The following is a 26083-nucleotide window of genomic DNA, read 5'->3' as shown; positions in this document are numbered from 1 at the left end:
AATATAATAAATTTGAATTAAATATTAGATAGTTTCAAAACTTTGCAAACCACAGAAAATATATACCTAAGTATAAGTAACCTATATAGATTTGAATGCTGATCCATCAAGCATGAAGTGGATAACGTATGAGAATGGATCTTAATTTTTTTTAACAATTAAAAGAATAACATATGATCTCTCATCATTAATTTTATAAGTAGAACAAAAAAAAACATAAACGAAAAAACAATTAATGATTAAAAATCATACTTTACTCTTTCAAATTTTTTTTTAACAATTAAGAAAATCCATTCCCAATATGGTATGCGTGGTCAGATTATACTATTGTATTGACTTAAAAATCAGTTTACCATGAAAAAAATTCAAACGAGAAAAAAATAAAATTAAATAATAAAAATGATTGTTCCCCCAAAACCAAATACCAAATCAGGTCTGGCATGTAGTCTAGACTCTAGCAGTCAATACACGGATCTATCAGCGCGTTACAAGTATAAACAAAATTCACATTATGTTAGCAATAACAATTAGGAAAAACAGTGGGCATCCATAGCTAAAATCATACTACATTGTTAGGTTGAGAATATAAATGACAAAAATAATATTTTTTGCAACAACAGCTTTCACAAAAGTTTCAACGGAAATTTTTTGCATCTTCACTGAACCGTTCGAGCAGGCCCTCAATACTCATAGTGGTAAGGTCCGCCTTATCTCTTACCCGCACGCTCACCTGGAAAAGTAAGGTTTTAGGTTTTCCACAAGGAAGTTAATAGATTGAAGGAAAGATAGCAACACACAATCCGGAGCCTATTTTATATAAACCGGAAAAAATGAAAGAAATAAGGTAAGGTTTGGTTGGAAGAAAAAAATTTGGTAAGGAAGTTCAGGGATCGAATTTAAGAGAGTTCATACACGAAATTTTTCACCCCATTTTTACCGCCCTGCAAACATACCTTAAGGAAAATTGCTTTTTGATAGAAAACCCTTAACTGAAAGAGTAATCCAACAAAATTGAAATCTAGCACAAGCATCTTAGTGTTGTCATGTATTTTTGCATGACTTAAGTATCTAACAATTGGCCAAACTAAACGTCTAACCATTCAGGCTCGACCGTTATCTCGCAAGTCCTAAAGCATCTCTTCCTTACTTTCCTCCCTAATGCTAATCAAGGAAACTATGTCTGTATATTCTAAAGAGATTAAATCCTGACCATGTTTTTGTGAAGACATAAATTTCTAAGCAAAATTAAGTACTTATAGGGCTTTTACCACTGAAAAAAGAGTGACATAAGTCAAGTACCCTGTGTTCCAACAACAAAAAAACTATATATAAGTATTTAATTTTGGTTAAAAAATATGTGTCCATGCAATGAATGGTTAGGGACCTTTTATCCCTTTTATACAAGATTGTACATTTTCTTTGGATAGCATACTACCGGGACACATTTAATTCACCTCCAAGAACATGCATAATCACTAATTTCAATTTATAATATTTTAAAAGTTGTATATATAAATCTAAAATTAGTGGTGCATGTTCCTGAAGCACAAAATATATGTTCTCAGGGAGCATGCAATAATTTCTCGCAATTAGAAGGATTAATAGGAGGATCTAGATTTTAATCGTTGTCTCGCTACAATTAGCCAATTTGTAAAGACTTCAGCTAAAATTAGGCTCAACAACAGCATTGGGTAAAAACACAATGAAATGCATATGAAGACACCTTAGTCGGGTTCTGGGAACGTAGCTAGAAGATTGGCTAAGAGTAAAACTTGAATTAGACTAGCAATTTATTTATCACAAAGCGTAAATAAGAAGCACCTGTCCAGTTTCAGCTTCCTGCTCTCCAACAACCAAGATGTAGTTGTACTGTGCTAGCTGAGCCTCTCGCACCTGCAGCTTGGCATAACTTTCAATTAAGACATTTATTTGGCTAAGAGATTAGTCATAACAAAGTTAGAACAAATTAAATAGAAGTAAAAGTTTACTTTTCATTTAATACGATTGGCCTCCCATTAAAAATTCAGAACATATAGATGTATTTGCAAGATTAAAGAAGTGTAAACATACCACACAAAGATACCAATAACATTAAATACGCCCAGCTTACATATAGATGTATTTGGCTAAGCTTTCAGGTCAATGGGGAAAAATTAATACTAAGTACTAAGAATTGAAAACTTGGTTTCTCAATATGTTGTACACGATAATTTTTATAAAAGGAATTCATGTTGAACACAATAAAACTTAGCTGTAAACATTTCATCGCGCAGTAGATCAAATTCAAAACAATGTTAGCATTATTGTCATATCAAATGAATGAAACATTGGACTATAGCCAAAGTATCAATTCAGGATGATTTCGTCACCTTCTTTTGAATCTTCCTATCTGTTAAATCAACATCAACATGAAACCCTTTGCTGTAGATTTCATCATTCACCTATCAAATGGCAGCACGAGAAAATGTTATCTAATAAATGAACAACTTGTTTTACAAGCCATAAATTACAAGTGTCCCAATAAAAAGTAAGAATAATGCAAAGCTAACTAATTGATTCAATTTTAACCATATGCAGAGAAGCTCGCAGTATTTAAGAAAACATGAAGATCATCAATGTTGTAATAGCTTTATATATTACTAACATAGGATGCCACAGAATTATAATTCCCAATAGTGTTATCCCATGATATATCCAGTACACATCATCCCACTCATTTTATGTGATAAATTTACAACAAATAGAACCTAGAAGTAATGTACCTTCTCTGCATAAGCTTGTGATTTCTCTGACACAGGGCAAACAATTGCTTGACGAGGACTTAGCCAGAAGGGCCATTTACCTTTGTAGTGCTCTAAAAGTATGGCAAACATGCGCTCAACAGATCCTAGAATGGCCCTGTGTATCATGACAGGCCTCTCAATCTTGGCTTCATCCTCAGCCGAGTATTCCAACTTAAAACGATCAGGTAGTTGGAAATCAAGCTGCAAGCAAACACAGCAAACTACCAGTTAAGTTATCCAAAGCTTACTCAGGTGAGAATGTAAATCAAGTTACGGTATAAACCTGCAAAGTTGCACACTGAAATTTCCTACTCAATGCATCAGATACATTGATATCAATCTTTGGTCCATAGAATGCACCATCCCCTTCATTCAGCTGCAAGGAATTATTCAGATATAAGCACAAAGATCACGGTTTACAAGTGAATGACAGATTCTATAGTCAAGAAAAATAAAATGTAGCAGGTAAACATGTAATCACAATCATATTCATCAACTTTTATACAATAGGAACTGCTGATTGCCCATTCTGAATCAATTGTAATCAGAATTATAGCCATACCATATGATCAAAGCAACATTATGAACTTAATAATAGAAATTAAAGACTTCTTGAAATCATAAAAATGATGATATAATTACCTGCCAAGGCTTCCCAAATTCATCCAGAGCTTCCTTAAGGGCACTTTCAGCTTTCTCCCATGTTGCTTTTTCTCCTAAGGAATTCTCAGGCCTCTACTCAAGTATTCAACACACGCAGAGGATGATAAACAGAGAAATAATAAGATAGATGTTACCATTTGCAGAAAGAACAACAGTACAGATTAACAAAACTTCTTTGCTTGGATGAGAACCAGAAAACTAAGAAAGGAAAACAAAGTTTGTAAAAGGAATTCACATGAGAACCAGTGCTGCAAGGAATTTAATCATGAAGCCCAACATAAAGTTACTAGCAAATTGCCAACTTCATTGGTTTTATAAAATCCCATATAACATTCAATTGGAAATTTGGAATCACATCCAGAAACCCAACTATTGACCGGAAAAGTGCAACATAGATAAAGCATCTTTGGCAGGTAGAAAACATGCCATCAAGGTAGAAAAATACATGGGGTTTGAACCTAATGATGTTTCCAATGAAGCTTTAACACTATCAGGAAATATGGAGGTCGTTCATCTGAGATTTTGTATATTTTTAATCTTGATTACATAAAACTTATCAACAAGAAAGAACGAAAGAAGAAGAATCACCATTAAAATTTAAAATTATAATTTTATCTTGCCAGAATTAATGGAGTTCTATAAACCAAACCTACTGGTGTATAGGCAAATGCAGATAAGATACTATCAACAGCCTGAATAGGTTTTTTGAAAACATCAAAAGAGGCATGTAAGCACATTAAGAACAATAAAGAGCATACCGTTGAAAGCTTGAGATCGTATGTGAAACCAAATATTTCATAGACATAATCGATGAACTTCAAGGCTTCTCTAACTTCATCCTTTATCTGTAAATTGAATCATATTAATAATTCCACCCTCAACTCAAAAGAGAAAAATTTCTTGTTCACAAATTTGAAGATCAACTCACCTGAGACTCCCTGCAAAAAATATGTGCATCATCCTGTGCAATATTTTAAGGAAATGCTGTTAACAAGATAGGACCTCAAACAGAGCAGAAATCAGAACTAAAAACACTGTAATTGATCTAGATAACTAATTTGCAATGTTACTAGAGCTGCAATTATTACATAATTGGAAAAACCATCAGCTGCCTTGCTGCAACAAATTTTCATGATGTTTTTACAACTATGACTATATGAACATTAATATGAGTCCAAGTGTCTGAAGGGAATTTCAAAACCCCTAATAACTGGTTTGTTTCAGAAACCTAATGTCTCCAACTCAAGGGACCTTACTATGCTTCTGCACTAAATGTAAACTAAAATATAAAATAAAAAACAAAAATAAAAATTGCAACTCAAACATGTACTTCAAATCTCTTGTAAGGAATTTCCATACTTGGAATTTGCAGTGCATATGCCTATAAATTGAAAGGATCTTCTGTGAATCACAAGAATCTATGCCTACCTCGACATTATTTGGAATAGAAAGAAAAGAAAGACAGCAACTAAACTTTATTTGGAAATAATTAAGTTTAAAATACAAAAATAAATAAAGCAATGTTTTAAAAGAGCGAGTTAAATCCCTTGTATCAACTTTGCATTTAATGTCTCTGGTTTTAGCAGCTGGGGGAAGAACATACCTGCTGAAATCTCCTAACACGCGTCAATCCACTCAAAGCACCACTAGCCTCATTTCTATGCAAGACCCCAAAATCAGCCATGCGAAGAGGAAGTTCTGCAGAACCATTAAATAATTGTGAGATGAAATTACACATATAAGATTTTAACTTAGTTCTTCATTATGTCCACTTTGAACATTGTAGACTCAACCATGTACCAATTTGTCTATTATATATCAGATCACAAAAACATACTTTCTTTATTATCCTAAATTCAATGTTAAAATCTTGAATACCCCAGCCACACCAAGTAAGCATATATAGGAGATGCTACCTAAGGACATAAATGTCAAAATAATTGGTACTTACCCCTGTACGAGCGAACTCTTTGCTTGAAGGCCAAGCAGTGCCCTGGGCAATTCATTGGTTTCAGCCCAAATTCGTGCTTTTCAATCTAGAACAGATCAAACATGATATAGTTTGGATAGATAGCTTGATTGCTTACAAAAATACATGCATGATTCAAAGCACAGAAGGTACTGTGAATACCAATAATACTAAAAAGATACTATGTAAACTCATTTATTAGTTTCATACCTACAGATCAACAATAATTTAAAAAGTAAAATAAAATAAAATAAGCAGCTGAGAAATGAGTAACCGGATACATCAAAACAAAAAAAATATCATAGGCAGACAGACGAGTCCTCCAACACACAGTCTTGCACACATAAAAATATACCTCCAAGGTAAACATGTTCTCTTTATAATTTGCAGCATGACCAGATTGCTCCCAGAGATCCATGTTAAATACATTTGGAGATATGACCTGATGATTGAAAGTATTAAGTGTTTGAATAAAAAATCACTTTTCTCCATATCAAGAAACTTTACGCCAATGTTTAACCTCTCGATATCGCCTGACTCTGTATTGACTCCGTATGAAATCTATCAATTTGTTGTATACTAGTGCACCATGTGGAAGGAAAAACCAGCTTCCTGGGCTGGCATAAAAAAAGATGAATTGTGATGCATCAGAAAACGAGGCTTACTAAGAGCTGCAAAAAGACAGTAAGTACACCCTTTTATACCTCCATTCATGATGAAAAATAAGCTCCTGTTTCACTCCCAAAATCCTGTGATCATACTTTTTAGCCTCCTCCAGCCTAAGCAAATATTCCTGGAACAGAATTATAATTTCAAGATATAAATAATTTCAAGATATAAAATCATAACATCAAGATTGGTAATAGATAATCTATATTCTTTTTTATTCGTCGGATTACTGGCAGGCAATATTTTACTTCTGTAGCAGTACACATAATTTCAAACATCAAATGAGCATCTAGAATAGCAGGCCATTAGCAGCTATTAGTTGGTTATTCAGTAATATTTCACAAGGTATGGAAACTGATCATTCAATCTGTCACAGCTCAGTTTACAGCTGGATATTCTATTCCAAAGAAATTAGCAAAGAAATGAAGATCACCTTTAAACTCTTCTGATCAGGATAAGATATGCCATAAACTCTTTGTAAAGTATCCCGATCTTTGTTCCCCCTCCAATATGCTGAAGAAGCCTAGAATTGCAAAACCACCAATAACAAAACTACTTGTGATTAACACATGTCTCCAAATAAATCAAACTTTGTCAAACACATATCCATAAACAAAATTTAAATAAATACCTTCAAACAGGCAATTGCCTTAACAAAGGAAGTATTGGGTATATGTGGTCCACGACACAGATCTACTAGTGGACCACATCTGTATACTGTGATAGTTTTATCAGCAGGCAAATCATTGATAATTTCAACCTGATGACAATAGCAAGAACATAGCATAAGCAACAGATTGTGATATCATAGGCTACAGAAGAAACAAATAGGCAATGTGTTGTTCAGATCAATATGATAATGTGGTGCAAAAGATAACAGAGCTACTACACACTGCTATGCTTGCCTTGAACTTATTATCTGAAAACATCTCAAGTGCTTGATCACGTGTTACTTCAATGCGCTCAAAAGGTTGTTTCTCCTGTAAGCATAATGCTCATCAACCATCATATATATTAAGGGAACTACAAACTTATCATACTGAGCAATAACACTCAAAAAAATCCGAAAACTTTGCATTAGCAATTTAGCATACTGGGCAGAGTACAAATATTCTCAAAGCCACAGAAATTTTGAAATACCTTCAATACATTATTACAAAAATTGTCAAGCTAATAGATAACAATCTAACAATCTAACAACTATTGGCTATTGATTACAAACACACACAGTAACAAGAAACAACTCTATAAATATGCACACATAAACACACAGAAAAGAAGGATGAGAAATACCCCAGCTGCCTTCAACGCCCCAGCCTCAATTTGCTTGAAATGATCATCATTCAATCCCAAGTCACCATAAAACGCATCATAATAGAAACCCTGCAACAACATCCACATTCTCATCCATACTATTTATATTGCAACAAAATAATAAAACCAGAGAAATGATCTATCCTCCTAAGTATGCATCTACTTACTAAATAGAGCGAGTTGAAGATGATTGCTGTTTAAGATTTCAAGGCATTGGAAGTATCTACCTTTTTTACTCTATTTAGTATGCAGGAACATGTTTCCGAGTTTTTTGACGATGCTATATCATTACTCAGTGTAACAACACAAACAGCATGATTGGCAATAATGAAATTTCTCTCGAGAAAACTACATATTTTGAATCCTAAACCAAGTTAAATCCAAAGTAGAAAGAAACAATTCACCTCTCCTCTTGTAGTACAAGGCCCAATGCAGAGCTTGCATCCGTACTCCATCTCAAGCGACTGCAAAGAGAAAACCACCGTCATTTTCACCATCAACTCCAAAATCAAACAGAATAATAAAGAAATAAAATCGAAAAACGTTCCGAATTGAAGAAAACGGTTAGTACCTGGCCAAGAATGTGAGCGCTAGAATGCCAGAACGTATCGCGGCCTTCGTCGTCTTCGAACTTGTAGATCCTGAGTTCGCAATCCTGCTCGAGAGGCCTGGCCATGTCCCATAGCACACCATTGACCCTCGCGATGAGTGCGTTGTTGGCGAGGTTCTTAGAAATCTCTTTCGCCACATCGAACGGCGTTGTTTGCCACTTGGAGGCGTCCTTGACCGTGCCGTCGGGAAGTGTGACCTTGATTGGATCCGGCGACAGTGAGAGGCGCTGGGTTTTCTGCTCGGCCTGGATGGACTCGAACATCTTGATACGCTTCGGAATGGCGGCGTTCAAGTACGCCTCGTCCTTGGGGTGGGGCACCATGGCGGTTACGGTGGAGTAAAAGAAACGTTTACGGCGGAGATTGTGGAGGGGAGAGAGTGGGGAAGAGGAGCTAGTAGCGTAGCGGCGGAGCTGGATTAGAGAGCATAGCATCGCATAGGGTGTGTGTTGGGGTTTATGGATTTTATATTTAATTTTTTATTTTATATTAATTTTCTCATTTATTTATTTTTCAATACCTGCAGTCAGAACTCTTGTTAGTGAGGTTTAGGGTTTTTTTTTTTTTACTAGTTTAGGGTTTTTATTTACGTTTATCAAATTTACAACGGAGACTTTATACCCTTTTTTCTTTTTAATTATCTTCTTGAATCATTTTAATTTTTTTAATTAGGTCTTTATTGGGATAAAAATATTTGAGTTAATAAAATATTTTAATTTTTAATTAAAGATACAGTAAGTAATTAGTAAATTTATCTATCTATTCTATTTATTCTATATCTATTTTATCTATCTATTTTATTATATAAAAATTAGATTTTTATACTTAATGATAAAGTTGATGTAGCATACTTTTGAAAGTATTTTTTGATTTATTTTTTTAATTTATTAAATATAATTTACTACGATAAATTAATTATATCAACTAATTAATTTGATTAGATATTTAAATATCACACAATTTATTATAATTTATATCAATTTATTTTAGTAGTATTTTTTAATTTATTTTTTTTAATATTCTGGTAGTATTTTTTAATTTATTTCTTTTAATTTATTAAATCAAATTAATTATAATAATTATGTGTATTAATTAATTAATTTGATTAATTTATTAGTCATTAAAATAATAAATTTATGAATAAAATAGGCAATTGAGATATTTTCAATTAATAATCATATCAAATCATATCAAATCATATCTATTGAGTCAAATTCAAATCATGTGAATTAAGGACCAAACGAAAATAAAATGATTTTTTACTTATTCAAATTGAATATAATAAATATAAATTAATTTTGTTAGATAATCATGATCTTATGGTCTTTTATATATAGATGGTCAAACAAGTTTATAAGAGTATCTCTAATGCTTGGTATTAATTTTATTTTATTTTAAGTTTCACAAGATGCCATATAAATATTTGTGGACTATATATCATAAGACTTGATTTGAAATTTAATGTAAAATTTATCACTCATTCACTCCAAATACTTGGTTTTATTTCAATCTAAATTTTAAATTATTTTTTATTATTTTAAATAAATTTAATTAAATTGTGAAAATTTAAATAAAATAAAAATATAAAATTACAAAATTAATAATTATATACCATATAGGGGTGAACGCGCATCGGTTATGGCCAAAATTTTTATTTGATCCACACTAAAATCATCGGATCGGATCCAATATTCGTAATTTTTAAATACTCCAATATTCCCCGAGACGCGGGGATCCCTGCGGGGACTGCCCCAAATGGGGATCCGATTGTGGGGAATCTTTTCCGCGGGATGGGGATGGGGGACAAAATTTCCCAGAAGGACCCAAGCGGGGATCCTCGCCCCGTCCCCGCTATTCTCCGAAATTTATGAATTCCCTGAATTATCCTTAATAGTTTATTTTTTTATATATGTTTTTTAGTCATTTCTCACACAAACATATATATAGAAACCCAAAACTCCTAATCTTTATTTGCATAACACTTTTTCAATTCAGAGATCTCTAAGGTTGTCCATACTCTATCCAACCTCTCTGCAGCCACCCCCTCGTCACCCTTCTCACCGCATCGTCACACCTCACCGTGTCATCACCCTTACTGTGTTATAATTTCTATTGCAGCGTTCCTTTTCTTAACTCTGCCGTCGTGTCCATTCTCCTCTCTGTTGCCGCGTCTCCCACCTCATCCACTGTTTTGTCTTTTGGCTCGTCGTTGTGTCCCCCCATTGCGTTATTTCGAAAGAAGTCACCATCGTGTCATTTAGACTTTTTGTATAAAATCTTGCAGTTTTTTTATAAGATAGATACTTGCAGCTCTATTCATATGGAAATTAATAATTAGTTAGAACTATTATGTAGATGGGGAATGGGGTTCCCGCGGGAAATGGGCCCCGTAGAGAATGGGGATGAGGAACAATATTCCCCCACGGCGGGGAATGGGGCGGAGATGGGGAGCAAATATGAGGGCGGAGATGGGGAGCAGGAAGGCATCCCCCGCCCCGTCCTGTCCCATTAACATCCCTACTCCTGATACCAGTATTATGTCAAAAATGGTATCCAACGCAAATTTTAATTTTAAATCAGTTCATTTACTGTAGGATCAAAATTGATACCTAAAATTGATCCCATTAGAATTGCTCTAAGAATCATCATTTTTTATTCCTCTTGTTATTTCAACTCTTCTTCTCTTATTTTCTTTATGTATAATTTCTTTTATATATAAATGTACTCAAAATGAGAAGGTATAGATGAATATGTCATTGTTATTTATTTGACGAATACCATAGCCTAGAAATGACTCAATTTAAGCATTCTACTACTGTCAATGGAAGTTAGATCTGTAGAAATTAGGGTAACCAATGTAACTTTTATAGTATTCGATAGAAGAATATTTGTTAAAATGAATATACCCATGGTAATAAATTTTCTTTGTCAATTTGTTATCTTTTACCTAATAAACAACATTCATGTTGAATATATTATTTTCATCAGAAGTCATACATAATTGATTGATAATTTTATGTAAAAATACTCCTGTGGTGACTAAACACGGTATTATTAACTCACTAAAATTAATTCTCCTATGATGATCTCAATGTATAACACTATCGGATAGAAACTTATTAGATTATATTTGTTTCTAACGAGGTGAGCGAGCTTTTCGACCTAATCACAGTTAGAGTTGAGGAAGATCAAAAAAATACTAATAATACAAATACTGTTTATTTTTAATATCCAATAATAATAATAATATATAAATTAAAACTAGGGTAAAAAACCTTAATAAGCCAAGTCAAGAATCATGTAACGTAAATACGCCAAAGTGAAAATCATTTCAGCAATAAGCCAAATCATATTTTTATATAATTCGAACCATGCTGGTTCGAATTCTATTTCTACATAATTCGAACCAGCTTGGTTCGAATTATACACAAACACATGCATACACGTAATTCGAACCAGCTTGGTTCGAATTACACACAAACACACGCACACACATAATTCGAACCAGCTTGGTTCGAATTACACACAGTAATTCATGGTATAATTCGAATTATGCTGTTAAAAAATTAATAATTTATTTAAAAAAATTTATTAAAAAAATTAATAATTAAAAAATTAAAAAAATATATATTTTTATTTCATACGTTAAAAAAAGCTAACAAAATATTTAATTACGAGACTTCTTTAAAATGTTAATGAGCTATCAATTCGAATTTCATACAATACTTTTCTGTCCATTTTTAATAGTTCATGAATATTTTTTAATAAATTTTTTTAAATTATAGTACAAAAAATATTTTATCCTATGCAAAACAATTTTAAAAAAATGGCTTAAAAAATGTTAGGAGTACTATACAAATTTGTAATGTTATAATAACTTAGGTAAATACATGCATGTACTCAAATTTTAAATAAAATACTCTACATAGTCAATAATAATTTAGAAATGAAAGAAAATATTTTATTCCATACAAAATAATTAAAAAATATATTTTATTCTATACAAAATAATTTTAAAAAATGGCTTAAAAGATGTTATGAGTACTATAAAAGTTTGTAATATTCTAGTGATTTAGGTAAATACATGATAAAAATATTTTTTCTTTAGTTTCTAAATTATTAGTGACTACGTGGAGTATTTCTTTAATGTCCTAAGTCATTAGGACATTACAAATTTTTATAGTACTTCTAACATCTTTTAAGCCATTTTTTAAATTATTTTGCATAGAATACAATATTTTTTTGTGGTATAATTTAAATAAATTTATTAAAAAATATTCATGAGCTATCAAAAATGGGCAGAAGAGTATTGTATAGAATTCAAATTGCTCACCATATCATTTGAATCAGAGTAATTCAAACTTCCCTATGCGTAATTCGAATCATGTAATATCTCACCATATAATTTAAATAATTTTATTAAAAAATTATCATGAATATTTTTTAATAAATTTAATTAAATTATACCACAAAAAATATTTTATTCTATGCAAAATAATTTAAAAAATAGCTTAAAAGATGTTAGAAGTACTATAAAAATTTGTAATATCCTAATGACTTAGGATATTAAAGAAATACTCCACATAGTCACTAATAATTTAGAAATTAAAAAAAATATTTTTATCATGTATTTACCTAAATCACTAGAATATTACAAACTTTTATAGTACTCATAACATCTTTTAAGCCATTTTTAAAAATTATTTTGTATAGAATAAAATATATTTTTAATTATTTTGTATGGAATAAAATATTTTCTTTCATTTCTAAATTATTATTGACTATGTAGAGTATTTTATTTAAAATTTGAGTACATGCATGTATTTACTTAAGTTATTATAACATTACAAATTTTTATAGTACTCCTAACATTTTTTAAGCCATTTTTTTTAAATTGTTTTGTATAGGATAAAATATTTTTTGTACTATAATTTAAAAAAAATTATTAAAAAAATTTATTAAAAAATATTCATGAACTATTAAAAATGGACAGAAAAGTATTGTATGGAATTCGAATTGATAGCTCATTAATATTTTAAAGAAGTCTCGTAATTAAATATTTTGTTAGCTTTTTTTAACGTATGAAATAAAAATAGGGTAAAGTATATTTTTTGTCCCTGAAGTTTGGCAAAAGTTTTAAAAATACCCTTAAGTTTTATTTTGTTCCAAAAGTTTTTGATTTGTATCAAATATACCCCTGACGGTTAAATTTTCAAAAAATTTAAGACCAATCTAACAATAATGCATGAAAATGATGTTTAATTTGCTTGTATTGAGGGTTGTTCTTATGAAATTGTTGTTGAATTGGTCTTAAATTTTTTGAAAAATTAGCCGCCAAGGGTATATTTGATGCAAATCGAAAACTTTTAGGACAAAATTGAAACAAAATAAAACTTAGGGGTATTTTTGAAACTTTTGTCAAACTTAAGGGACAAAAAGTATATTTTACCCAATAAAAATATATATTTTTTTAATTTTTTAATTATTAATTTTTTTAATAAATTTTTTAAATAAATTATTAATTTTTTAACAGCATAATTCGAATTATACCATGAATTACTGTGTGTAATTCGAACCAAGCTGGTTCGAATTAGTGTGTGCGTGTGTTTGTGTGTAATTCGAACCAAGCTGGTTCGAATTACGTGTATGCATGTGTTTGTGTATAATTCGAACCAAGCTGGTTCGAATTATGTAGAAATGGAATTCGAACCAGCATGGTTCGAATTATATAAAAATATGATTTGGCTTATTGCTGAAACGATTTTCGCTTTGGCGTATTTACGTTACATGATTCTTGACTTGGCTTATTAAGGTTTTTTACCCTTAAAACTAATATTGTTATGTACAAAATAATAAAACGTATATTATACTTGAATAACGGGAATTTTTTCTTACAAATCACATTAAATACATTATTTTAATTTGTTTACATATAATTTTAAGTTCTCATTTGCTATTAATACTCCTCATGTCTTTAATTTTGAAATGTTATTTTTCATAATGAATATATTATGAATTGTGTTGAATTATATTTAATTGATTATTTTATGATTATTATATTATGACGATTTTTGTTAATTTTTTTAAAAAAAATTAAAGAATATCTATAGATAACTATGGGTATCTGCATTCCTAAGAAGATAATTAAATAGGGACTTGCAACAAAGATAGAGAAAGGACAAAGAATTTTTTTTAATACAGGAGTAAAGGACGGGAAAAAAATCCGCTGCACTCATATGAATATACATTACCATCTCTGACTAACAACAGAAATTCAATTTGAGCCAAATTGAGATGAAACACATAGATTTCATCTGTATTGAATCCTAAGATAAGAAACTTAATTCGGATTTCGAATTTGAGTAATGGACCTAAATTAATCTTACTCACTTGAGTTAATATTTTTAGTCATTGTTGTAACAAATATTATATTATTAAATATTAATACATTTAGTATATTAAAGTTGGATATGCTTACAAGAGATTTTTTAATCAAACTAAAAAAAATTAATTATATTTTTTATTTTTTAATCTTAAATATTGTTTACTAATGTAATGAAAATGTGAACAACAACAACAACAACAACAACAACAACAACAACAACAACAACAACAACAACAACAACAATAATAATAATAATAATAATTCACATAATTAAAATAGATCATTCTAATATATTCATGATACTACATATATCAAGGATTATTATATATGATAAATTATTTTTTTATTTTTAATAAAGTTAATTTATGTATAAATCAACTAATTTTTATAACATATGATTTATTACATCATTTTTCTCCTCTTAATATGGGTAAATTTAATAAATTTAAATATTATCTAAGACAATAAGTATAATAGTATAAATACCTATTTATTTATTAGTGTTATAAAATATATAAATAGTTTAAATATATTTTTTTGGGTAGAAAAACAATAATAAAGATTATTAATTAAGTTAACTATATAATAAAAAAAATTATGAATATGTTTTCAAATAATAATAAAAAAATAAGATCACTATTTTCATATACTACAATGTTTATAAAAAAGTTGGATAATAAATCAATCTACAATAAATTATACATTAATCATGTCAAAAAAATAAATAAATTATACATTAGATATTATTATTTGCGTGTGTGTATATATATATAATCGATTATTAAGTTATAATTAATTTCTAACCCAATTTTTGTGAATTGAAATTTAAATGATTGAAATTATTAAATTGTCAGAATAATAAAAACTACAACTACTCAATTCAAGTGCACCGGCAAGTGCATCGGGTTATACCAAGTAACAAACTCACGGTGAGTGAGTGTCGATCCCACGAGGATTAATTGATTAAGCAAACAATGGTTGATTGATTATTCTAGTTAGACGATTTAATTTCGAATGATGGACAAAGATATAAACTGAAATTTAAATGACTTAAAATAAATGAAAGTAATAAAATAACAAAAAAATAAATGACATGAATATAAATAACTTGGAATTTGAATTACTGGAATGTAAAGTGCAAGAATATAAATACCGAAAATATAAATTGCAAGAATTAAGAATGGGAAGAACATTGGGATCAAGAGATGTTGCATTCTCAGAATCAATAATTTTCATTTTCTCTTCAATCATGCAATCATTGATCTCTTGACAAATCATAAGTGATTAAATTCTAATGTCTTGGTAATTTAATCTCTCTTAACTTGATTAATTGCCAATGTCTTAATCTAATTACTCATGAGAAGAGATGAAAATTGGTCTCTGATTTAGAGCCACACAATTTCATGAATCAAGTTATGGGTTGATTACATGTCACATATCAATCCCAAACTCAAATTTACCAAACTGGGAGAAAGATCTTCAAACTCAATTCTATAACCCTTCTCTCAAGTTTTCATAGAATTCAAGTTGGATTCAAATTCTCCCTCAAGACATTTGAATCTTTGGATTGAAGAACAAAGATTTTTTTTAAAGAAGTAAATAAAAGAAAAATTGAAGATGAAGAATCAAACAAATTAAACTATTGAATTGTAACAGAGCTCTCTCTCCCAATAAAGAGAGTTAAGAACTCATAACCAAAGAAATACAAAATGGGTAAGGAAGAAGATGGAAGAGGTGAAGGGAGAAAGAGGGTCTGAAGACCTCCTTCCCAATGATGTTTTTGTGTAGTGACCCTACCTCTATTTACAACCTATTACAAAATGCAAATTCAAATGAAATTCAAATTATATTAAATTCAAGAAAATTGATATGAATTCCATGGTCTCGATCTACTCTTCTGATTCTTGGAGAATTGAAGAATGAATGAGAAAAAATTGAAGCCTGGAAGGTTGGATGTGGAATAGCACACATTGCTTCTCAAAAACTAACTCAAATTGGCCTCTGCTTGCTTTTCGTGGCACGACTCATTGAAATCGGCCCAAAATTGAACACTTAAAGCACTAGCATGGCACGCTATGTCATTCCCATGGCATGCCAAAGCTATTTGAATTGTAGTTGGCCCAAATTATGAAGGATTGAAGCATTAGCGTGGTACGTTCGAGTCATAGCGTGGGACGGCAATCCAGACTTCAACAATCTTTGGCCCAAGATGTGAAAGTGTGTGACAGGCGTGGCACGGATGAGGAATGGCGTGGGATGCCAATGAAGTTCCTCAATAGACAACCACTTCTTCAATCAACCAATTTGGCGTGGTACATTGAGCTCACGTGGGACGCCACCACGTCTTCAATAACTTTAGCCCAAAATATAAAAGATTGGCGTGGGACACTACCAATTGGCGTGGAACGCTGATGCTTCCTTCCTTGAGTTGCATGAAGGCCATGTACATATAATCCCAGGCGTGGTGCACTAACGTTAATAACGCATGCTTCATATGGCTTCATTAATTCAATGAATGCTCTGTTCCTTGCTTCATTATCGTCGCCTTCCTCCCTCCATTTTTGTTGCTTTCTGTACCCTGCATTCCAGGTTCAATATTTGAACTTTTTGTTTTTTTTTTCAAATCCTGTTAATTAGTTTTAGTTCATTAGATTGGTTTAATTAGTTTAGTTAGTTCAATTTTTTGTTTTAATGGATTTAGGTGGTTAGGATAGTTTGGTTTAGATTTATAGGTTCTAAATTATTGTTGAAAATGTCTGGAACTATTATGAGTTTGTTGATTGAATTAATGGAGAAATTGTTGCTGGATTTATTTGGTTAATTGTTTGATTCTGCTCATTCACTGTGTTAATTGTTGTTTTGTTGTTTTTGCTATTTTGAATTAATTACATTGTTTGGTTAGTTGTTGTTTTTCCATTGACCGACGTTTTTGAATTTTAAATGTTTAAGGTTTCTTACCTAATATTGCAAGTTTGATACACTTTACCTTATGGAATTTGATTTGTTTAATTTAGTTTAGGTTTGATTAGAATTACAATTTTAATTTTCAATCAGTTTGGGAAGTTAATTTAGTTTAGTTTTTTTTTAATTAGTGGATTTAGAGGTTTATTAAGTTATGTTAGACTCAATACATTAGGTTTTGCTGAGAAAAACGCTGCTGATTGTTTGATAATTTGATATTTGCAGACATTTCGACAAGCAGAGGTGCTGCGGATCAGGCTGCTGGTCGTGGTCGTAACCGTGGTCGGGATAGAGGGAGGATTTCTTCCGGTAACCTCGGGACTTCTTGATCCTCTCCCTCTATTCCGACTACGCAAGTGACAGCACAGGTCGCGGGTTTAGCGGACCAGCCATTCATCATGGTCCCTAACCAGAACTACGTACCTCCATCTATGGCGACGACGCCGCCTCCTACTGATTAGTAGCCTGCATCCACGGCGACACCGCCTCCAGGGACAAATGCCGTGGTCCAAGAGTCAAGCTACGGAAGTGAGGCAACAATTGATTTCCCTCCACCACCTCCTATCGTATGGTTGCACATTTGGCCTGATGGTGGCATGGGGTAAGTATCACGTTCAGTCTCATGTATTTCCTGTTTAGTTGCTTGTTATTGTTTTAAGTTTCTATGATCATGATTCCTATTTAGTGAATTTAGGTTGATTTAAGTTTCAAACCTTTTTAACTAGTTTATATCTTCTATATTGCTTAACTAATTTCAAAGTTTCTTTGGTGCAGTTGCACTTTATATGGGCCCCTGAGTATGATCTTGCCATCAGGAAGATATTTGACCATAGAATGGATCGACAGCTCCAGTAGATGCTGGATGTTGTTCGTTAGGGATTGGACCAACGGACGCAGTAGCTCCGACCGGACATAAAGAAGGCTTTATTTGTTCATTAGAAGACCGAAAAGGGGTTTCGGCAACAGCGTCTCAACAACAGAGCTAACAAGGCCTCGGCCAAGTCATCCAAGTATATTGGCAGCTCAGCGATCTTCATGAAAATGAAGGTCAGACTGGTATGTAAAGTGACTTTAATTTTGTTAGCAACTTAGTTATATTCTTCTGCATATCAATACTAGGCATCCTAATCATATTGTTTCAATGAAACATGTGTAGTCGAAGTCGTTGGATCACGAGACGACGTTGGCAAAAATATTCAAGTACACCCACACGCTGAAGGAGAACAAAGAGACATTTGCTAATTAGCGGTCTCAGGACCATTATGTGAGTAAACATACATCTGATTATCTACTGCTATAAAATTATTAGAGTTTAACTATAAATCTATCAGTGTACTAATCACAATAACTTGTGTTAAGTATACAGGAGTCCTACACATAAAGACTAGAGACCACGAGTCAGCAGTCTCAACAAGATGGGGAGGACGTTGTCGATGGATCTGCAGCTGTAGCTGTTGATCTTGATGCAGTTTGGCACGAGGCCGCCTCAGCATCGTACAAGAACCGTGTATACGGGATCGAGTCATTCTTCACCAGCAGCCTCCGCACATCCATGTTGAGACCGTCATCAGGCTCCGCCACCAGTCGAGTTCAAGGAAGGTGTGGATTTGTGGGCGCTGGTGCAGGAACTCCAACACAGCCTTCAGCAACAGGCTCAGGTATAAAAAAATCTTCACCTGTGTGACATCTTCTGATGAGCTCAGGCTGGAGTTACGGGAGTCGGTGGAGCGGATGCAGCGTATGGAGGCTCAAATAGAGGTGTACCAGGCTCAGATGCACGCCGCTGGCATCGACCTTGTTGGTGGCAGCACCGCTGCTGATGGCAGCGATCCTGCTGTAGGCCAGGTAGCAACGGTCTTGTTGATGGCATATGGACATCACTGCCTTCTGCACCACCGACTCAAAGGCCACGGGACCAACAACGACGACGACTACCTAGATCTGTAGTTATTTGTTTTCCGTTTCATTATTTTCATTGTACGTTTTTTTTATGTAGTTGACTTTTAATATATTTGAATAGTGTATTATTTATTTTAATTAAATAATAGTTTTTCATTTTTTATGAATGGACCACTATTTTTGTGAAAAAAATTTAATTTAAAATTAAAATTGACCATTTAGCTATATGCTTGTGGTGTAGCCATGTCAAGGAGAGGTTTGGGTAATTAGATCCGAGGGGTGCTTTATCACCCGGTAACTTGGGCCAATGGTGTGCAAAATTAGAACTTGCACAACTGAAATGACAAGTACACCGGGTCGTCTAAGTAATACCTCAGGTGAGTGAGGGTCGATCCCACAAGGATTGTCGGATTAAGCAAGTAATGGTTATCTTGCAGGACTTAGTCAGGCGAATAGAAAAGATGGTTGTTGTGGTAAACGCGTAAAATGCAATAGTAAAGAAAGAGTTACTGAATGGTGTAGAAACAATGATAGGAAATTAGTTAAGGTCTCGGAGATGCTTGTTCTTCCGGATTAATGCTTCTTTCTGACTACTCTAATGATGGATGATTCATTCAATGACAAGGCTATAAGTGATTAAAGTTTGGGGCTAATGGTCATTAATCTCCTCTGATCCACATCAAAAGCCAGTGCTAATGGTCATTCAATCTAAACGAGGGTGAAGCTCACGCAATGCAATCTTTGGTGATCCTACTCAAAACGCCACAGACAAGGTCAGATCTTCCGAATCGGAGAATGATGCTCAGTTTTCTAGCCTTAACCACAGAGACCTCAATTACCCATGACTAACGAGATTTTATGTCACTTATTTCAATTAGCCCAGATAACTTGTTGGAAGCTGTGATGTATTCTCAAGCTGCAGCTCATACAATCTGGCTAAGGCGTTGCAAGAGCTCATGTAGAATGAGAGGTCATACTCTCGTTCCACCCCAAATTTATAAAGATGAAGAACGACAATACATCATAGAATGAAATCAAACATATATTAAAGTAGAGAAGTAATAACATTAATCCATAAGAATGAGCAGAGCTCCTATCCTTAACTTAGGAGGTTTAGTTGCTTATACTTTACAGAAAAATGTGTGATAAGTCTAGAGTTGCTGAAGATCCCCAAACATGAGTGATCTTCTTCTATTTATACTAATTTAATAATTAGAAATTACAAAAATGAGATAAACTAGACTAAAGGTGCAAAAATCCACTTTCTGGGCCCACTTGGTGAGTGTTTTGGCTGAGCTTGGTGTCTAACTTGAGTGAATGGATGTTGAACGCCCACTAGGGGGTGCTTTAGTGCGTCCTTGCTCCCTCTTGGGCGTACTGGCGTTCAACGCTGGCCTTGGCCCTTCTACAAGCCCTTCTTGGGTGTTGAACGCCAGAAAGGTGGTAAGTTGGGTGTTCAACGCCCGTTTTGGGCAGTCATTTTCAAAGAAAATTATAGACTATTATATATTGATAAAAAGCGGGTTTAATCTTTTTGAATGCTGTAATTTTTATTTGGCTAATTTTTTTTTCTGGGCGCGAACATGATTTTGGGTTTAAACTCCCATTCACCAGAAGCAACGAATTGTAGCTTTTGCATTTAGCTTATGCGTTCACTTCATAAATTAAAAAATTAATTGATATTCTACCAATTTTATCATTCAATCTAATCTACAACAAAAAATACCAAAAACAATTATTAGAGTTCTTGAATTTTTTTTCATAATTATGCTTTACAAACAAATATTTTTTTAATATTATTATTAGTACTCTTTGTTAAGTTTTAATTTTTATCAATTTTTTATTTTTTTATTAATAGTATGGATATTTTTGTTTAAAATTTTTTTATGTTCACTTATATATATCATTGGATTTTTTTAAAAGAATTTTTAGTATTCATTGTTCATGTCTTTTTTTTAATTATTTTTATTAATATGTATTTTTTTATAGAATTTTATTTTTTTATTTGACTTTGTATATTTTTTATTATGTATTCTTAAATTAGTATATACTTTATTTATTATTATTAATTTTTTAATATAAATTTTATTAAAAATATATAATTAAATACAAAAAGAGTACTAAAGAAGAGTACTAACAAATTATAACAAAAGAGTACTAATTTTCAGTACATAAATCTAAATTCTTTTCAAAAGTAATTATAGTAAAAAAGTGTTAAAATAATATAGATTTGAATGATATAAATTTATGTCCTTTTTAGTAATTTTTGTCTAAAAGTAATTTTAAATAATGTAATCCAAACAACATTTATTTTATTATAATCCATTTTGATACAAAATTACCAAACATAAATCATGTTAACACCAACTCACTTCTTATCAAAATCAAGTTTGTAAAATCAATTTTATACAAAATCTCATTTACAAACTCTAATCCAAACACACACATACTCGTTGGAATGCACGGAGGTCAGGATTTGACAGCATCTGCAGTCCTTTCTTTGCCTCTGAATCAGACTTTGCCAAAACTTGCCAAATTCACCCAAAAATTACCTAAAAGCATAAGAAAAATAAAAAAGCTCAAAGTAGCATCCAAAAAAGTGATTTTTACACTAAAACCTACTAAAAACTTGATAAAATAGACTCAAAAACACTAAGAAAATAGTACCAAAAATGGTATAAAATATCCACTCATCAGCCAACTAGTTCGGGATTATCGTTTGAAAACCCACTATCAAGAGCTACCTTGAGACGGAACACTTAGAGTTAATGATTGAAAACTTCTCTTTGTTATAAATGAAGAATTCAATGATCAATCAAATCCTAAAAGAAGGATCTCATAACATCATTTGAGCCTTAACTCTCGAAGATTCTTTACTCCACGAGTTTCAAGATTCATTAAGAAAGAAGAGAATCCAGTTACAATCACAAGGTTAGTAAACCCCACTATCATCAAGGACATGAACTTAAAAGAGATTCAACTCTTCTTCATTAAAACTAATTCCTTTCTTTTCTTTTCCTTTCTTTTTGCTTGAGGAAAAGCAAAGTTTTAAGTTGGTGTTGTGATGTGTTCGCATCTTTTGTTATTTTTCTTGCTTTTAATTCTTGTTTTCTAGGTTTAATTATAGTTTCAACTTCTAATCTCATTAATTTTAGTTATCTCTTACTACTAAGGTGTTTGCTAAGTGTTTTCAAGGAAATACGATTAAAAGAAAGGTAAATCAAGTAGAAAAAGAAGGTAAATCAAGAGGCAAGACATTGCATAAAGAATCAAGAGCCATACACCCAAGATTAAGCCATACAGGAGACAAGAGAGAATGAGGCATGACACACTCTGGAGAGCCAAATAGTGCGTGCCACGCCACAAACCATGAAGCACTAGCGTGCCACGCCTAGGAAGGGGCGTTCCATGCCCTGGACCAAATTTGCACTGGCATCCCACGCCCTGGGGAGCAATGCAGGGGCGTGTCATGCCCTATCCAAGATAAACAAGGCGTGCCACAAGACATGGAGGGCATGTCATGCATGAAGGCAAGCAAGACCCCTTGAGCAACTCCAAACTAGGCGTGCCATGTGGCAGTAGGGCGTGCCACTCCCTAGCTTAGCTCAAGAGGGTGTGCCACGCAGTGAAGAGGGTGTGCCATGCCTTGGCCCAGACAAAGAGGGCATGCCACGTTAAACAAGGGCGTGCCACGCCTGTCCAAAATGCTTATCCCAATTTTGCTTCCAATGTTGTATTCTTCAAGGCCCGGCTTCAAATATTTGATTTCAAATTGAAGATTGAAACATATTCTATAGTTAATTAGTTTTGAATTTGATTTAGTTATGTTTTGAATTCTGTGATTTGAATTAATTAGAGATTATCTTAATTATTCTGATTAAAATAAGGTTAGGTTTTAAGATTTAAATTAGAGAAAACCTAGGCATAATAAATGAATTACATTCACAGCCATAACCTAGTTCTTCCGTAACACTTTCATATTTGATTTTGCACCTAGCATGAGTCACTAAACTTTTGTCAAAGGGTTAGGAACTCTATTCATGTTTTAATGGTTAATCAATCTAAGTTTTCTTTTGTTTTAAAGCTTTGCATTAATCTGTTTCATGATTGAGTATTTCGTTCTTTATCACTAAAGGATTAGTAGCATCGACAAGTGTATTAATCCCATTTTCGATTTATTTACTTATTCGACAGAACTGATTTTCAAATCGTGCTTGAAAACTCTTTCACGTGACTTTTTAAATCAACTAGACATAGTGGTTTTCTAAGTGTGCGACACAATACATAATTTTTTATTACCCTAGTTTTGAATACGTGACATATAAATCGGATTAGGACAACTTTTGAAAATTGTTTTTTCTCATTGAGAAATTGAATCGGATTTTTGAAATTAACCTCTTTGATTAGTTGATCGACCAAGACATTGGCGGTTGGTTGATTAAAGAAAACTGAGGAGTCGAGACATTGGAAATCGGTTACTTTAGATTCGTCGTGAATAGAGATTTGCAAGCTTTAGATCGAGACATTGCCACCTCTGAAGCATTTAATTTGCAACACTCCAGCATTCAAATATTCTAGGGTTTTCAACATTCCTCAATCCAGGTTCTATTGATCTAATTAGTGATTTAATTAGATATTTGCATGCTCAGTCTTTTAATCCTCATGGAAATGATATCCACTCACCATGGTATTATTTGAACGATTCGGTACACTTGCTGTTATCCATGAGTTTTACTTTTTGCTCATCAAGTTTTTGGCGCTGTTGTCGGGGATTAATTGAGATTGATATCATACTTTGGATTGAATTGCTAAATTAGATCCTGTTTATTTTGTTTTCATTCTAGTTTTATTTCCTTTCATTATTAGGGTTTCTGTTTGAGTTTTATTCCCTTTTGTCATTAGGGTTTTATTTTATTCCTTCTTTTTATTCATGCATAGTGCTTCCAATTTAATTTTGGTGTGCTCCTTTATCTTAGTAATTCTATCTCTTATTGTTTTAAATTTGTTTCTTTCCACTAGTGCCCTGATTTGTCTTCATTTTGTGCATGCAAGGGATTAATAATTCTAAAGAGCTCATTCAATACGATTCTGAAGTTGAAGGGAGTGAGAACTCGGAAGAATCCCTTTAATACGATCCTGAAATTGAATTGACTATATTTCGATTGAGAAAGCAAGAAAGAGCCAGGAAAGAAAAGGAGAAGAAGATGGCTAAAGGACAAAATAATGCAAGGAGAACTGTTGGAGATTTTACCACTCCCACCACTAATAGTTGCGATAGCAGCATAGTGAGGCCGGCGGTTGAGGCCAATAACTTTGAGTTGAAGCCGTTTCTTATTCAATTGGCACAGTAAGACCAATTCAGTGGCAATCTACAAGAGGACCCAAATGTGCACATATCCAATTTTCTGCAAATTTGTGACACAGTTAAGAGCAATAAAATTTCTCCTAAAACTATAAGATTGAGATTATTCCCATTCTCTTTAAGGGACAAAGCCAAAACAGTGGCTAAAATCTCAACCCTTGGGAAGTATAACAACTTGGGATGATATGGTAAATAAGTTCTTGACCAAGTACTTTTCCCCTCAAAAGCTAGCAAGATTGAGGAATGATATTCACACATTCACTCAAAAAGAGGGAGAGTTACTTTATGAGGCATGGAAAAGATATAAAGAGATGTTGAGAAAATGCCCTCGTCATGCTTTTCCTGAATGGTTGTAACTCCAAACATTCTATGATTCTTGCACCGAAAGACACCCGAAGATGTGTTGTAGTTGATTGGCTAATAACCACTACATGTATGGAATGAGAGAATAATGAGGAAGGGAGTTATGGAGCTAGACACACTAGATGCTCTCTTGGCATAGAACAAAGCCATGTCCCAATAATTTAATTCACTCACTAAACAAATGGGTAACATGTAAGTCTCAACCGTGAGGACACAAGCCACAACATGCAACTTATGTGGAGGAGCTCATCAAAATGAAAATTGTGATTTATTTAAAGAGGATCGACCCTCTTGGGAGCAAGTGAATTATATGAAAAATTTTTCAAGAAATCTACAAAATGACCCATTCTCAAAGACATACAATCCAGGTTAGAGGAACCATCTAAACTTTGGGTGGAAAAATTAAAGGCAGAGAAATTTCAATAGTTCATATCAACAAAGATCATCTTCAACACAACCACAAAGTTTTTAGAAGCCTCCTTTTGATAACACCTCAGACAATTTTTCAAAGAATTCATGCAACAAACCAAGGAGTTCATAATGGAGACAAGGGCTAATTTCAAGAATCAAGAGACCTCTATAAAGAACCTGAAAATGCAAGTTGGTCAAATTGCCAAACAATTGGCAGAGAAGCCTCCACACTCCTTTCCTAGTGACACAATTTCAAATCCTAGAGAAAAGTGCAATGTTATCAATCTGAGAAGTGACAAAGTGGTTGGCCAAGAGGCAATAACAAATAAGGCAGAAGAAGAACCATCAGAGTAGGAAAATAAGCAAATAGAAGAGATCCACACTCCACTACCTCAAGCTCCAAGGGAAGTCACAAGGGAGAGAACGTATGCACCTAGAATTCCCTTCTCACAAAGATTACAAAAGGAGACTCAAAAACAACAATACTCAAAGTTTTTGAAAATCTTCAAGAAGTTGCAAATTAATATTCCATTTGTTGAGGCTTTAGAACAAATGCCTATATATGTAAAATTCATAAAGGAGTTGCTAACCAAGAAAAGGACCCTCAAGAAAGATGAATCTGTGATCCTCAATAAGAAATGCAGTGCTATTATTCAAAGGAAGTGCCTCAGAAATTGAAGGACTCAGGTAGTT

General features: G+C 32.7%; 1 protein-coding gene and 1 non-coding gene across 2 annotated transcripts; both read right to left on the bottom strand.

Moving 5' to 3' along the window:
• Positions 1-492: 492 nt before the first annotated feature.
• Positions 493-8512, bottom strand: LOC112750043 (threonine--tRNA ligase, mitochondrial 1). Its single transcript, XM_025798549.3, has 19 exons — positions 7970-8512; positions 7803-7862; positions 7378-7467; positions 6990-7064; positions 6716-6844; positions 6518-6607; positions 6120-6208; positions 5936-6032; positions 5771-5857; positions 5398-5482; positions 5050-5144; positions 4375-4407; positions 4205-4291; positions 3426-3518; positions 3067-3159; positions 2763-2984; positions 2370-2441; positions 1822-1893; positions 493-730 (listed from the first exon to the last, which is right to left on the bottom strand). Exons 1-19 carry the CDS (start codon positions 8441-8443, stop codon positions 635-637), a joined length of 2139 nt encoding a protein of 712 aa, XP_025654334.1. The 5' UTR covers positions 8444-8512; the 3' UTR covers positions 493-634.
• A 16337-nt stretch (positions 8513-24849) lies between these two features.
• Positions 24850-24956, bottom strand: LOC112753924 (small nucleolar RNA R71). The gene has a single exon (XR_003178284.1). It is a non-coding gene; the product is annotated as a small nucleolar RNA R71 (small nucleolar RNA).
• Positions 24957-26083: the final 1127 nt, after the last annotated feature.

This window comes from Arachis hypogaea, chromosome 15 (genome assembly GCF_003086295.3).
Source record: "Arachis hypogaea cultivar Tifrunner chromosome 15, arahy.Tifrunner.gnm2.J5K5, whole genome shotgun sequence".
In the NCBI taxonomy this organism is placed as follows: domain Eukaryota; kingdom Viridiplantae; phylum Streptophyta; class Magnoliopsida; order Fabales; family Fabaceae; genus Arachis; species Arachis hypogaea.
The sequence above is the reverse complement of the archived record's forward strand: the minus strand, read 5'-3'. Positions and strand labels throughout refer to the sequence as shown.

Excerpts from the sequence above, each read along its gene's own strand:
- LOC112750043 (XM_025798549.3), bottom strand. The coding sequence starts at position 8,443 with ATGCTATGCTCTCTAATCCAGCTCCGCCGCTACGCTACTAGCTCCTCT. Across the intron at positions 6,845-6,989 it reads TTTCAGATAATAAGTTCAAG|GTTGAAATTATCAATGATTT; the intron begins GCAAGCATAGCA and ends TATTGTCATCAG. Across the intron at positions 6,033-6,119 it reads ATTTTTCATCATGAATGGAG|CCCAGGAAGCTGGTTTTTCC; the intron begins GTATAAAAGGGT and ends TTTTTATGCCAG.